General features: G+C 35.5%; 1 protein-coding gene across 1 annotated transcript; it reads left to right on the forward strand.

Annotated features, from left to right (window-relative positions):
* Positions 1-1123: 1123 nt before the first annotated feature.
* On the forward strand, positions 1124-10121 carry LOC128548332 (uncharacterized). The gene is made up of 2 exons (XM_053522851.1): positions 1124-2099; positions 7051-10121. Exons 1-2 carry the CDS (start codon positions 2054-2056, stop codon positions 9069-9071), a joined length of 2067 nt encoding a protein of 688 aa, XP_053378826.1. The 5' UTR covers positions 1124-2053; the 3' UTR covers positions 9072-10121.
* Positions 10122-14979: the final 4858 nt, after the last annotated feature.

Raw genomic sequence — 14979 nt, forward strand, 5'->3', positions numbered from 1 at the left:
GACTTATAAAAAAGTCGTAGTCGTAGTTTGACTATCTGATCGTACACTTCGTTCCAAGACGAATCCATTGGTATATACTTTTTATAACTTTTGTTCAGTAACAAACCCGCAAATCTAAATTATTTAGACTCACTCTTTTTCCGATAGAATGAACCTTAACGCTTGTTCTTTTTGATGACCAGTAATCATTATTGTCACAATGAGTCATGCCTCTCAGTTTCTGAAACATGACTTGTTTGGTCGATAAATCAGTGGGGGACAAATCTTTAATATTATGATAACATTGCAGTTGTAATAGTGACAATGTAGTAGTTTGCATCCTATGGTGGCATAAAACTGCCACCACTTAATTATCAGGTTTCATGAAAACTTTTACGAAAACAATTTAGGTTTTCACGAAAAGTAAAATAAATCACTAAAACAGATAAACATTTCATGAATGCAAGATAAATATCTTAACATAAAAATTTGCTATGGTGGCATAATTCTGCATACGATAACCAGATAAGTTTCGCGAAAATGTATCGAATTTTCACGAAAAGCGGAAATTTTTTCGCGAAAACATAAAAGCTTTTCACGAAAAGAACTGCGAATATTTAGTGGAAAAATTTGCGTAAGTGCCCACTTCTGCATAAGAAAACCAGATAAGTTTCGCGAAAATGGGCCAAAATTTCATGAAAAACGGTAAAGTTTTTGTGAAAATAAAAAGTTTTCGCGAAAATGACAGTTTTCACGAAAACAGTAAAATCTTTCAGATGGCTATAAACAGCATACTGCATTTGGTATTAGTCTGTGTCTTTCATTTCAAGCATTTTGATATCTCGTATGTGCAACGGACTAAGAGATGTGTACTATCGTCATTCAAAGCCTTCTGAATGTTTCGTTTTTTAAATAAGTAACAAATTTTAACAACTTTTCATGAAAAGATAAATTTTCAAAATCTTTTATCTTAACTGCAGAAGTGGGCACTATCGCGAAATTTTCCATTTAATATCTGCATCTATTTTCTCGAAAAGTTTTTATTTTTTCGCAAAAATTTTCTGTTTTTCGCGAAAACCCGATATATTTTCGCGTAACCTTTCTGGTTATCGTATGCAGAAATATGCCACCATACGTTACTGCTTTAAACTGCCACAGCATAAAAGTTAAAAGTTTTCATGATACCAATTAACTTTTCATGAAAGAAGTTAACTAAGAATGGAAACGGAACATATTCGGAACGATTCTTCTGTCTTGGGGGTAACGTGGTTCAGGTTCTATGTATGATACTCCTCCCAGTTGTGTCCCAAACGATAAACAGTAATGTTCACCGAATGAGAGATTATCTATTTTTAGATATCTGGTTTCGTGAGAATTATCTGGTTTCGTGAAAATTATCTGGTTTTGTGAAAAATTATCTGGTTTCGCGAAACTTTTCATGAAAACTTGTCAGTTCAAAGCACTAACTAGCATAATTTCGTGTTAAAATATTTCAGTGGCCTTTGTGATAATTTACTGTTTTCACGAAATTCTCCATTAGTAACGTGCAAACCTAAATTATTTTTGTGAAAGTTTTCATGAAACCTGATAATTAAATGGTGGCAGTTTTATGCCACCATACTATCCTGATGGTTTTGAAACTTACTTCATCCCACTTAGCCGTTTATATGTGTATGTATAAAATATATTGAAATTATGCACTGCGTGGTTATTCATATTTCAGTGAAATCTTAAAAGTACCTGGTGTACGTCAATGTTCTCTAAACGATAATTTATTAAAAAGACATTGACATCCGCATGATATTCATTGCTACATATTGAAACACTTTTTTACACGGCAGGTGCTTAACACGCGTGACGTATGTAGCGTATGTTCTATATATCGTACCGAAACTCAGATATATTGACCTTTGATCTTTGTTGGTTCTACCCATATACGTACTAGTTTCTGTTTGGTAGCTCAATTTATGATGCTATATACAATATAAAGTTCCTGCCAGTTATTCATTCTGCATAGTGCCTGTTACATAACTTCTAAATAGTTGCAGGCGAACTACCACAACGTGAGATAAAGATGCAGGCAACACATACTACAAGCAGACGAGAAGAACTCGAGGAGAGTAAGTAATACTCTGTCAAAAGTGTTAATTAAAGCATGACAAAGTCATCTAAATGTACCTTCTGTATTATGCATTTTTATTTAGATTCAAAATTTTACTCCAGATGCTTCATATTTTAAATTATAATTATGTAAATGTAGCTCGGTAAAGTTAGTGCTGAAATAGAAATTTGGAATTCATTTTCGAAGTAAAGGGGAAGAGGAAACCTTTTGTTTGTGACGAAAAACAATTTGAATTCTTTGTGCGAATCGATTTAAGTGCAATTGATAAAAAGAAAATTCAGTAGGCTCTGGACTGTCAAGCCAGCTGTTGATTTGAATCTCAAATATTAAAAGGTCGAGTTTTGTGTTTGCTTAGGTGAATATCAAGTGGGATTGTTTAAATGCCGAATTTAGAGGTGGCAATGAATTTTCAACCAAATCTTTTCAGCTATGATATTGAATTATTTTTAGATATCAAGATCTGAGCTGGCTTTAAAATTGCATATTAGCTCCAAACATGCCGACAGCTAGTAGACTAAAATTCAAAGTTTACATTTTAATCGGAATTGTGTTTTTAAGATATTACACCTTTTCTTTGTGACACTACCTCACTTTATTACATGCTGTCTCATAAAAATATCAGCCGCATACATATTGTGTTTGAATATTCGTATATCAGAAACTATTTCTGGTGATTTAAGGTTACTATAAAATCTATGAAAAGAGGCTCCACGTGCTTTACAACATCCAAACACCTCAAATTATAGTTCATTTTCTCCTTGTCAATCTAACCATATAGGACAATTCATACAACACTAGGGAGGAATTAGATATAAAAAAAGGAAAACTTCACCTCAGCCACTCTGTTAAAGGTCAAATTTAGAATGTGTGGTTATCAAAAAACGCATGTGTTTTAATAAAATGTCACTTGAATGTTTTTTTTTTAGTTAAAAAGGAAATTCTTCAATTTTCATGAAACGTACAGGAAGTGTTTACGATACAGAAGAGCGCAGTTTATTTCAATTTCTGGAAATATCGCTTACGTAACACTAAATGAGCCACGCCATGAGAAAACCAACAATTATATATATATAATGCGTTTGCGACCAGCCTGGATCCAGACCAGCCTGCGCATCCGCACAGTCTGGTCAGGATCCATGCTGTTCGCTTACGGTTTCTCTAATTGCAATAGTCTTTGAAAGTGAACAGCATGGATCCTGACCAGACTGTGGATGCGCAGGCTGGTCTGGATCCATGCTAGTCGAAAACGCACTCTGTTGGTTTTCTTATGGAGCGGCTCAAATTATAAACCTAGAATAAGTAAGCACAATTATTATATAACATACCATAATAATATGAAATTTACTCAAAATGAGATGAATCTCACAAGATATTGGAAAAGTTGGATTAAATTACTTTAATAACAAGAAGCCTAACCCTCAGATAAGTCAAAACTGTCCTCCTCACAAAGAATAGGTGTTATTACAAGCTTAATAAAAGAACAAGTTTGATAATGGGCAATATTTCTCTAATACTACTATATCTATTGCCCTTGAAGTAGTAACATTTGCAAAAGTTTTACGTTGTCACTAAGTACACATTTGTATAATATGCATCTTTACAGTCTTACGCAGCTTACTGACAATCAAAACTTTATTGTTCTTTTGCTGTTGTTTGAATCTCAGAGTTATGTGGAAATACGACAGTTTTTAGCTCGACTATTCGAAGAATAAGTAGAGCTATCCTACTCACCACGGCGTCGGCGTCGGCGTCGGCGTCACACCCTGGTTAAGTTTTTCGTACCAGTCCACATTTTGGCAAAGTCTTTTGAGATAAAGCTTTGAAACTTTCAACACTTGTTTACCATCACCATGTCCAGTTATAGGCAAGAGTACATAACTCTGTCAAGCATTTTGACTGAATTATGGCCCCTTTTGACTTAGAAATCTTGGTTAAGTTTTTCGTACCAGTTCATATTTTGACAAAGTCTTTTGAGATAAAGCTTTGAAACTTTCAACACTTGTTTACCATCACCATGTTCAGTTGTAGGCAAGAGTACATAACTCCATCAAGCATTTTGGTTGAATTATGGCCCCTTTTTGACTTAGAAATCTTGGTTAAGTTTTTCGTACCAGTCCACATTTTGACAAAGTCTTTTGAGATAAAGCTTTGAAACTTTCAACACTTGTTTACCATCACAATGTCCAGTTGTAGGCAAGAGTACATAACTCCATCAAGCATTTTGACTGAATTATGGCCCCTTTTGACTAAGAAATCTTGGTTAAGTTTTTCGTACCAGTTTATATTTTGTGTAAGGTGTTTGACATATGGCTTTGAAACTTTTATATCTTGTTCAGTATAATAGTCTTTATCAATAGGCAAGAGTACGTAACTCTCTCATCTTTTTTGGCTGAATTATGGCCCTTTTTGAACTTGGAAATTGGTTCTGTTTTGTAAATGTCCATGTTTTGTCAAGACTATTTGACATATGGCTTTTAAACTTTAAAGACTTGTTTATCATTATGATTTCCATCTGTAGGCAAGAGTACATAACTCTGACAATTATTTTGACTGAATTATGGCCCTTTTTGGACTTTCAAATTTGTTCAGTTTTTGTTACAAGTCAGCGTTTTGTCAAAACTGTTTGAACTGTGGCTTTGAAACTTTTAACACTAGTTTATCAACATGATTTCCATCTGTAGGCAAGAGTACATAACTCTGTCAACTATTTTGACTGAATTATGGCCCTTTTTGGACTTAGAAATTAGTTAAATTTTTCATATAAGTCCATGTTTTGCCTAACATATAACTTAACATATTTGCCATCATGGTCACACATTGCCATTTAGTGCAAGACTAATCGAAATCCACAAATACAGGAACATTTTTTGTTTAATCCATTTTTTTGTTTAGTCTGAAAATCTATGGAAATATTTTGACCCCATTCTTCAATCAATTCTTCGAATAGTCGAGCGCGCTGTCATCCGACAGCTCTTGTTCGATTTGATATCGATAAGAGCTTTTAATCGATATACTATGCCAGCTGAAAAATGGGCCGTCAATAGTCGCTGCCAGGTCAAAATTTTTTTAAAAAGATGTTATACTTACTTACTTCACACACTCTTAATCGATAATCGGGTGCACAGAATAACTCACTAGACGTATACTCACGCCTTAATTAATACCAAACGACGTGTGTTACCTTCAGTATACCAATAACGTAAGGTTGACGTGACGTTGACCTTCTGTACTTGGCACCAAACATGCGCAATAAAATAGTGCTTCCATATTCCTCGAAAGACATATTGAATTCGAAATAGAATATAGCTTGACCTAGTTTCAAGTTATCTGAATCGGTTACACGCCGCGTATAACTCATTCGGCAGACGTATAACATCTTTGTATTGTTAGGATAGATTACTACATGGTCCTGCTATATATTATTTCTTAAATTAAAAGTCAATTAAGTTTCTATTAGATCAATCAACTTTACAACAATGTTATTACCAAAACTGCTATTTTCCCTGTACAATACTCTAGCCAATGTAACGTTTAGAAAAAGAAATATTAGAAAACATTTAAGATTTTACATGCAGATGTTGCTTTATTATGCCCCGCCACGCAACCCCGCCCCTACGAAGAAGGAGGGGAATACTGTTTAGCAGATGTCGGTCGGTATGTAGACCAATCCGTTACCGGATGATAACTCAAGAACGCTTAGGCCTAGGATCATGAAAGTTAATAAGAGGATTGATCATAAACAGCAGATGACCTTTATTGATTTTGAAATCAGTTGGTCAAAGATCAAGGACATAGTGACGCAGAACAGGTAAACAGTTTCTGGGCGATAACTCATAAAATTAAACCTAGGATCATGAAAATTAACAGGAAGGTTGGTCATGACCAACAGATGACCCATATTGATTAAGAGATCAATAGGTCAAGGTCAAGATCACAGTGAAACGGAACAGTTAAACGGTTTCTGGATGATTACTCAAGAACGCTTGGGCCTAGGATCATGAAAGTTGATAGGGAGGTTAGTCATGACCAGCAGATGACACTTATTGAGGTCAGTAGGCCAAAAGTCAAGGCCACAGTGACCTTGAACAGTTAAACCATTGAGAACGATTGAGCCTAGGATCACGAAACCTGAAACGGAGGTTGATCATGACGAGCAGATGACCTCTGTTTATTTTAAGGTCAGTAGATCAAAGGCCAAGGTCATATTTACCCAGAACAGTAGAACTTTTGTGTACAGGGACCAAATCATTTCTGTTCCTTATGCAATTACTGAATGCATCAAGGGGGGCATTTCGTGTTCTACGAGCTCTTGTGTTTAGAGGATTCAGTGTTGTTATATTTTCTGGTCCTTTGGGATTATGGAGTATATTCAAAACACGTGTATTAAAATTCCGCTTAAGCAGGTGCTAGGGGGCGTGATAGGGGTTGCACTTTCTATTACTTCACACGAACAGACGAATCAAACCGAGTCTGCTATTATTTTGCATGGTTACATTCTGTGCTTCCAAAGGATCTTCTTACAGATTTTATTATTTACCAGGATATCGTAGAAGTTTTAAACAATCTACCAATAAATAAATTGAACCTGAAAATAAAAAATACTAGAATTTGCAATGGAGACTACCCTATCAAAATCGTTATTTTTTATTTATTTATTTTTTTTTTTTTTATTTTTTTTTTTGTTGTTGTTTTTTTTTTTGCAAAACAATAAAAACAAATCAAAATTATCAAAAATTTAAAAAGTCCCTGTTAATACCCTTACACTTCTTTAGAATGATGTATAACATATATTGTCCTATTTATAACGATATTTCAAAGAAATCCTTTTTTCTGAATATATGTGTATAACAAAAATAGTAAACGCTGTGTAATATAAGTTAAACATTTGATATGAATAGGTAGTACAAGTATATGACAATTTAGTAAATGATGAGTCATGAATTTTGCAGATATGAGGGAAGACCTGATCAAGTTCTACAGAAAATATTACTCTAATATTCCGGTTTCCCCTCTCGTAGAAGAACACGATGTTCCACTGACAGAATTTTATGTGCAGCCACCACTTACTTCCATTGATATACAAAGGAAGTTTGGACATTGTCAGGAATTTCCAAAAAAGACTTCAATACATTCATACCGTGACGTGTTTTTTCGTGGAGATGGTGAATTGTACAAAGACATTTACATCACAGCAAATGCCGGAGTTGGAAAAACATCTTTTGCCAAAAAAATCTGCATGACATGGTGCCAAGCCCATAGACCCACTGAAACGTTGGAGCAGACATTCAAGTCAGAAGATATCAATTCCATGAAAACCTTTGAATTCTTATTCATGGTTTCATTACGAGATGTAGATACCTCTATATGCGATCTAGATAGCATGATTGAAATCAGCATTCTTCACTATTTAGCAAGATGTTCTCGGTTTTCTAGACTTGACTTAGAGGATATTTTAAATGAAAGGACATGTTTAGTTCTTCTAGACGGTCTGGACGAATGGGCCCACCCTACAAGCTGTGTCAGGGGTCGTCGTGATGTTCATGCAACACCCCACATACCTGCAAGAGAACGATGCACAATCCTGACGACAACACGACCTTGGAAACTTGACGTTATAAAATTGGGTACAAGTCAAATTGACAGACATATAGAAATTAATGAGCTGGACGAAACATCATCGAAAGAGCTTACAAGTAATGCTATCACAGTGTTAAACAGACAAAGCTTACCAGACCAGCCAAAGACCGTTGAAGAGTTCGAAAGTGCAACGTCGACTCTGAAGCTCGATAACTTGCGATATATCCCCTACATCCTGCTGCAAATGATTTGCCTGTGGTTTGACGGAAAGTCAATAGGAAGAACGAAGTGCGAAATATATACTAACATAATAACACTAACACTATCTCGGGGCTTACTCAAGATAGAAAATAAAGGTTTGCCACCAATGAGAGGACAAAACTTAGAAACCACATATGAAATCCCACCTTGCCTAAAGTCGATTGACATCTGTAAATCGCATTACGAAGTGTTAATTGGTCTTGCGTTTCTGGCGTTTAAAAAACTATTTAGTTCGAAAGCAGAAAGAAATCTTGTATTTGATAGGTCTGAAGTGCTTCAAGTTATATCGGAGGACATCCTCAGATTTTGTTTAGAAATAGGATTTTTGTCACAAAATAAAGACTATGGTTTAGTCTCAGGAAGACGCAGTATCCTTTCATTTCAACATAAATCCGTCCAAGAGTATTTTGCTGCCCTTTATATATCTTCGCACAATCAAGACATAAAAGATGACATTTACAAAGTATGTGATACATTGCCAGCTATACTCGAGATGTCTAATGTTTTTATATTTCTCGCCGGATTTAGCCCTGCTACCGTTGGGAAGATTTTACAGACTATCGGGGAAACTTTGTCTCGTGATGAGAAAATTGAGTATTTCAGGAACAGCATCATAAATAGCAAAAGTTATGTACCAAAACAGGTTGAATGCTGGGAAATAATGAAGTCGTGGCAGCGCATGCTGACAGATTCGGTTCAAGAAATAAGTAACAGTGGTCAAAGTAATGCTTACTTATATATCGAAGATTTACTTATAGATAGCACAATATCAAAAGAAACATGTTGCATACTTAAACTGTTAACAGAGAACAATACTGAAAAGATTAAATCAATTAGTATATCAGAATGCCGAACACCAGAGGAGTTCACTGACAAACTTGAAACTCTTGGTCTGCAAGATAAGCATTCGTTACATATATTGATCATCCAGGCTCTTCCTAAAGCAAAAGATCTGCATAGGTTACTTTCCGGATCCGTACAAACATTAACAGTCTTGATTCTAGAATTCATAATCTTTCAGAATAGGTTATTGAACAGAGAAATCATGGAAATTCCCTCTGAAACAGTGAGCATTCTGTCGAGCATGACAAATATGCAAATAATATATCTGAGGAGAGGAATATTCGTCTGAAGCATGGTGATATTGAACGTTTATTTCATTACCTGATGACTAGAACAACAATGACATTAATTAATCTGTCTCACATGATTTGTATGGAGCATAATGACCAATGTAATGCTTTCTGCCTCGACTTATCTCAGCATAAGAAACTTGAGGATCTTGGATTAGATACCGTCCCTCTTTCAGAGCTGCATGTTGATGTTTCCTCAGTGAAGCTCTGTGCAATAGGACACCTACAACATGATGTGCAATCTTCCTTAGTTAAATGTCTGCCTGAAGCAATAAATCTTCGTATAGTGTCTTTCCATAGTTTTCAGCCTGAACAATCAGAGATTATTATAGATACATTACAAAAATTGCCAAAAGTGGAACGTATTACTATTCAGTTCTCAAATCTTGGGGATACAGCACTCATTCTACCGACTTGTATGATAAATTTAGAGATTGTTCACCTCTATAACGCAGTTTTGACGAGTACTTCGCTAAGAAGTCTCATTGAAAGTGTAGACGTTCTGCCAAAACAAGTTTTGATCAATATGCTGGCGTGTACCGTGATACCTGAAAAAGATTTTAGACAAGTGAAGGAAGAGATAAGATCATCTCAAAAGTATCAAGTCATGTTTGATGGTTTAAACAGGGGCGGTGAGGACATGTTTCAGTTTCAAACATGGAATAAATAAGAGCATCTCCAACGTATTGAGTCGCATTTGTTTGGTTAAACAAAAGCAAGAAAAGTCCGCTTATTTTTTCAAGCACAAAAAATGCGTCCAACTGTTTGATATAGTGATGGTACCATTACACTGCGTGGTGAATACTAATATATATTAATTTAAAATCGAAAAATGTCATGTTTATTAAACTGGAATGAGCTGGACTTGACCTGTTTGCATTACAATCATGAAGATTAACTAAATAGATGTTCCTGATGATAATTAGAAAGTGATATGATGTTTGTATACATCTACATGTGTTAATAGAATATGAGTGTAAATGTATTAAGTTGTCAAGGTAATAAGCTTTATTACTTTACAATGATGTCTGAATTCAGTACGCAAATGTTGTTTTGTTGATTTGTTTGTATTATCTCCTTTTCAAAATACACCCATTTCACTTTAGTCTTGCAAGTATCCCAGAGGGCTTTTGCTGAAATTTAGTTCAGTGACAGAGGACATGTGGAAAAAGTGCAATGGACAAAAGCAACAACCATGCTTACTTTTTGAATTACCTTCCTTTTTGCTCGACTAAACAAAGTGTATGGAGAGCTACCGTGCTCGACTCGGCCTCGACTTCCTTCCGCGTCCTCACTTTGGTTAAAATTTTGATGCCATTTATCTCTGTAATTACTTGATTGATTTGCTTCAAACTTAACATTGTAATTCCTCATTATCACTCACATCAAATTACGTAAGGATCATAACTCTGGCATCATTATTTCATGAATATCCTCGTTTTTACATGACACAAGTTCCATAATTCTGGCACCGATTTTTCATACATTATGTCCCTTTTTACTTAGAAATTTAGGTTAATTTTGTTGCGTTTTCACATTATCTCTGTTACTGCAGAAGGGATTTGAATCAGACTTTAATTTATGTTCCACATCATCACCCGCATCAAAGGACACAAGGGCCATTACTCTGGCACCAATATTTCATTAATTATTCCCCGGTTAACTTGTAATCTTACAACCTGATGTGCAATCTTCTTTAGTTAAATGTCTGCCTGCAGCAATAAATCTTCGTATAGTGTCTTTCTATAGTTTTCAGCCTGACACATCAGAGATCATTATAGATACATACCAAAATTGCCAAACTGAACGCATTTCAATTCCAGTTTTCAAATCTCGGAGATACAGCACTCATTTTACCACCCTGCATGATTAATTTAAGAGTATTGTTCACCTCTATAACGCAGTTTTAACGAGTACTCGCTAAGAAGACTCATTGGAAGTGTAGACGTTCTGCCAAAACAAGTTTTGATCAATATGCTGGCGTGTACCGTGATACCTGAAAAGGATTTTAGACAAGTGAAGGAAGAGATAAGATCATTTCCAAAGTATCAAGTCATGTTTGATGGTTTAAACAGGGGCGGTGAGGACATGTTTCAGTTTCAAACATGGAATAAATAAGAGCATCTCCAACGTAGTGAGTCGCATTTGTTTGGTTAAACAAAAGCAAGAAAAATCCGCATTTTTTCAAGCACAAAAATGCGTCCAACTGTTTGATACAGTGATGGTATCATTACACTGTGTGGTGAATACTAGTAATAAATTAAATTCGAAAATGTCATGTTTATTAAACTGGAATGAGCTGGACTTGACCTGTTTTCATTACAATCAGAAGATTAACTAAATAATTTTTCCTGATGATAATTATAAGTGATATGATGTTTGTATATATCTACATGTGTTAATAGAATATGAGTGTAAAGTATTAAATTGTCAAGGTAATAAGCTTTATATATTTTACAATGATGTCTGAATTCAATACGCAAATGTTGTTTTGTTGATTTATTTGTATTATCTCCCTTTCACTTTAGTCTTGCAAGTATCCCAGAGGGCTTTTGCTGAAATTTAGTTCAGTGACAGAGGACATGTGGAAAAAATGCAATGGACAAAAGCAATAACCATGCTTACTTTTTGAATTACTTTCCTTTTTGCTCGACTAAACAAAGTGTATGGAGATCTATCGTGCTCGGCTCGGCCTCGGCTTCCTTCCGCGTCCTCACTTTGGTTAAAATTTTGATGCCATTACGTGATTGATTTGCTTTTAACGTAACATTGTAATTCCTCATTATCACTCACATCAAATAATATAAGGATCATAACTCTGGCATCATTATTTCATGAATATCCTTGTTTTTACATGACACAAGTGCCATAATTCTGGCACCGATTTTTCATGCATTATGCCCCTTTTTACTTAGAAATGTAGGTTAATTTTGTTGCGTTTTCACACTATCTCTGTTGCTGCAGAAGGGATTTGAATCAGACTTTAATTTATGTTCCACATCATCACCCGCATCAAAGGACACAAGGGCCATTACTCTGGCACCAATATTTCATTATTTATTCCCCGGTTAACTTGTAATTTTAGGTTAAAGTGTTTGTGCACTTTCTGTGTATCTCTGTTGTTATTCAATAGATTTAACTTAAGCTTAAAATAGTTGCTCCACATCACCATCCTAATTATATGACATAAGGACAATGAATCTGTGTACTAGTATTGTATAAATATGCCCCTTTTTACTTAGAATCTCAGGTTAATTTTGATGCACTTTAACTCTTTCTTTGTAATTTATTGATGCATTATATTTAAACTTAAAATTGTTCTTCCACATCATCGTCCTAGTCAAACGACACAGGGTCCATAACTCTTTTGCAAATATTTTTATGAATTATTTCTCCCTTTTTCTTTAAATTTCAGGCTATTTTGATACTTTTTCACCATATCTCTGTTGTAACTGAATGCTTGATTCAAACTTAAGATGTTTGTTCCACCTTAATACCCACACCATATGACACATGGTCCATAACACTAGCAGAAATATTTTATCAATTATGCCCCTTTCTACTAAGAATGTCAGGTTCAAGTTGAGACGCAATTTTGCTCTTTCTCAGTTAATATTAAATAGATATGATTCAAAGTTGAAATAGTTGTTCCACATCATTAGCCACATGATATGGCACATGGTGCAATACTCTTGCAGAAATTTTCATGTATTATTATGCAATAACTGGAGAACCATTTGACCTAGAACCTTCAAACTTCACAGGATTGTAGGGCTGCTGGAGTAGACGACCCCTATTGTTTTTGGGGTCACTCCGTCAAAGGTGGAGGTCACAGGGGCCTGAACATTCAAAACAATTTCCGATCAATAACTAAAGAACCACTTGACCCAGAATGTTGAAACTTCATAGGATGATTGATCATGAAGAGTAGATGACCCCTATTGATATTGAGGTCACTCCGTCAAAGGTCAAGGTCACAGGGGCCTGAACAATGAAAACCATTTCCGATCAATAACTAGAGAACCACTTGACCCAGAACGTTGAAACTTCATAGGATGACTGTACATGCAAAGCAGATGACCCCTATCGATTTTAGGGTTACTCCGTTAAAGGTCAAGGTCACAGGGGCCTGAACATTGAAAACAATTTCCGATCAATAACTAGAGAACCACTTGACCCAGAATGTTGAATCTTCATAGGATGATTGGTCATGAAGAGCAGATGACTCCTATTGATTTTGGGGTCACTATGTCAAAGGTCAAGGTCACAGGGGCCTGATCATTGAAAAAAAATTCCGGTCAATTACTAGAGAACCACTTGACCCAGAATGTTGAATCTTCGTAGGATGATTGGTCATGAAGAGTAGATGAACCCTATCGATTTTGGGGTCACTCCGTCAAAGGTCAAGGTCACAGGGGCATGAATATTGATAACCATTTCCGATCAATAACTAGAGAACCACTTGACCCAGAACGTTGAAACTTCATAGGATGACTGTATATGCAAAGCAGATGATCCCTATCGATTTTGGGGTAACTCTGTTAAAGGTCAAGGTCACAGGGGCCTGAACATTGAAAACCATTTTCGGTCAGTAACTTGAGAACCACTTGACCCAGAATGTTGAAACTTCATAGGATGATTGGTCATGCAGAGTAGATGACCCCTATTGTTTTTGGGGTCAGTCTATTAAAGGTCAAGGTCACAGTGGCCTGTTCATGTAAAATCATGTTTTTTGGAAATAACTTGAGAACTACTTGACCTAGAATTTTGAAACTTAATAGGATGATTGGACATGCAGAGTAGATGACCTATTGCAGCCAACCATCAGTGTCTCTTTGACTTTCGCTCCTGACTCCTATTGACTTCTTGCCTATAGGACTTTGCATTGGGGGAGACATGCGCTTTTTTACAAAAGCATTTTCTAGTTTCCCTTTATAATTAGTTAATGTTTTGATACATTTTACCTGTATATTTGTAAGTGTTATTACTTTATACATGTGACACCGGCTTAAACTATTGGCCAATGTCTTTATCCTGAAAAAAAACTCATTAAACACACCATTGACAACTCCATCTTCCTCTGATGTGCCATGTTTCACTTTCTAGCATTGAAATTGACCATGCTGTCTTCTGTGACATTTCTTGTAAAATTACTTTGTCTTGGCCATAAGATTTAAAAGGCCTGAAGGGGCATTTAAAGAGATAGATAGAAGACATTAAACAAGGTTGAAGTGTACAAAACCAAAACTCTACCTTGCGTAATTTTCGTTCATCATTCCTTATTAAATGGAGTTGTGTAGCTCAAAAAATGCAGAAGGAAATCTATTTAAACTGCATATATGCATATGGGATATCATGAGGACGCCCCATAACTCTGGGTTGTCTTACTTATCATTTAGCAACAAGAACAAACATTACCCTTTTTTAAATTCAATTTACCATTTTTGATAGGCTTGTCCTGAACATAATAGAGATTTTCAACTTACTTCGACACGGACTGCAGATAGCGGACTGCCTACTTACAGTAGGGGTTTTCTCAAAATATTAAAGGTTTGCAAAACAGAAAACATACTTACGGTATATATGTTTCTTTTACCTATATGTGTTGTAACTTTTGCCTTCATTGTACAAATTAGTGTATTGTGATATAATTATCTGCTATTATACATAACATACGTTTGAAAATATATGAATAGTATGCAGGCTACATTAAAAACACGTAATCGCAATATTCAGATGTCATCTAAATACTCTGTCACACTTTACTTGCGTTAAGCAGGTTCTCCAATTATCCGTATGCTTTAATATTTTGTTTTAATATTTTGAGGCATTTCTGGCGTTATTTAGCCTCCTTGCGAATCGAAAGATATGACGTGTGAAGTTTCGAACCCACTTTACTACGATAAC

This window comes from Mercenaria mercenaria, chromosome 14 (genome assembly GCF_021730395.1).
Source record: "Mercenaria mercenaria strain notata chromosome 14, MADL_Memer_1, whole genome shotgun sequence".
NCBI lineage: Eukaryota > Metazoa > Mollusca > Bivalvia > Venerida > Veneridae > Mercenaria > Mercenaria mercenaria.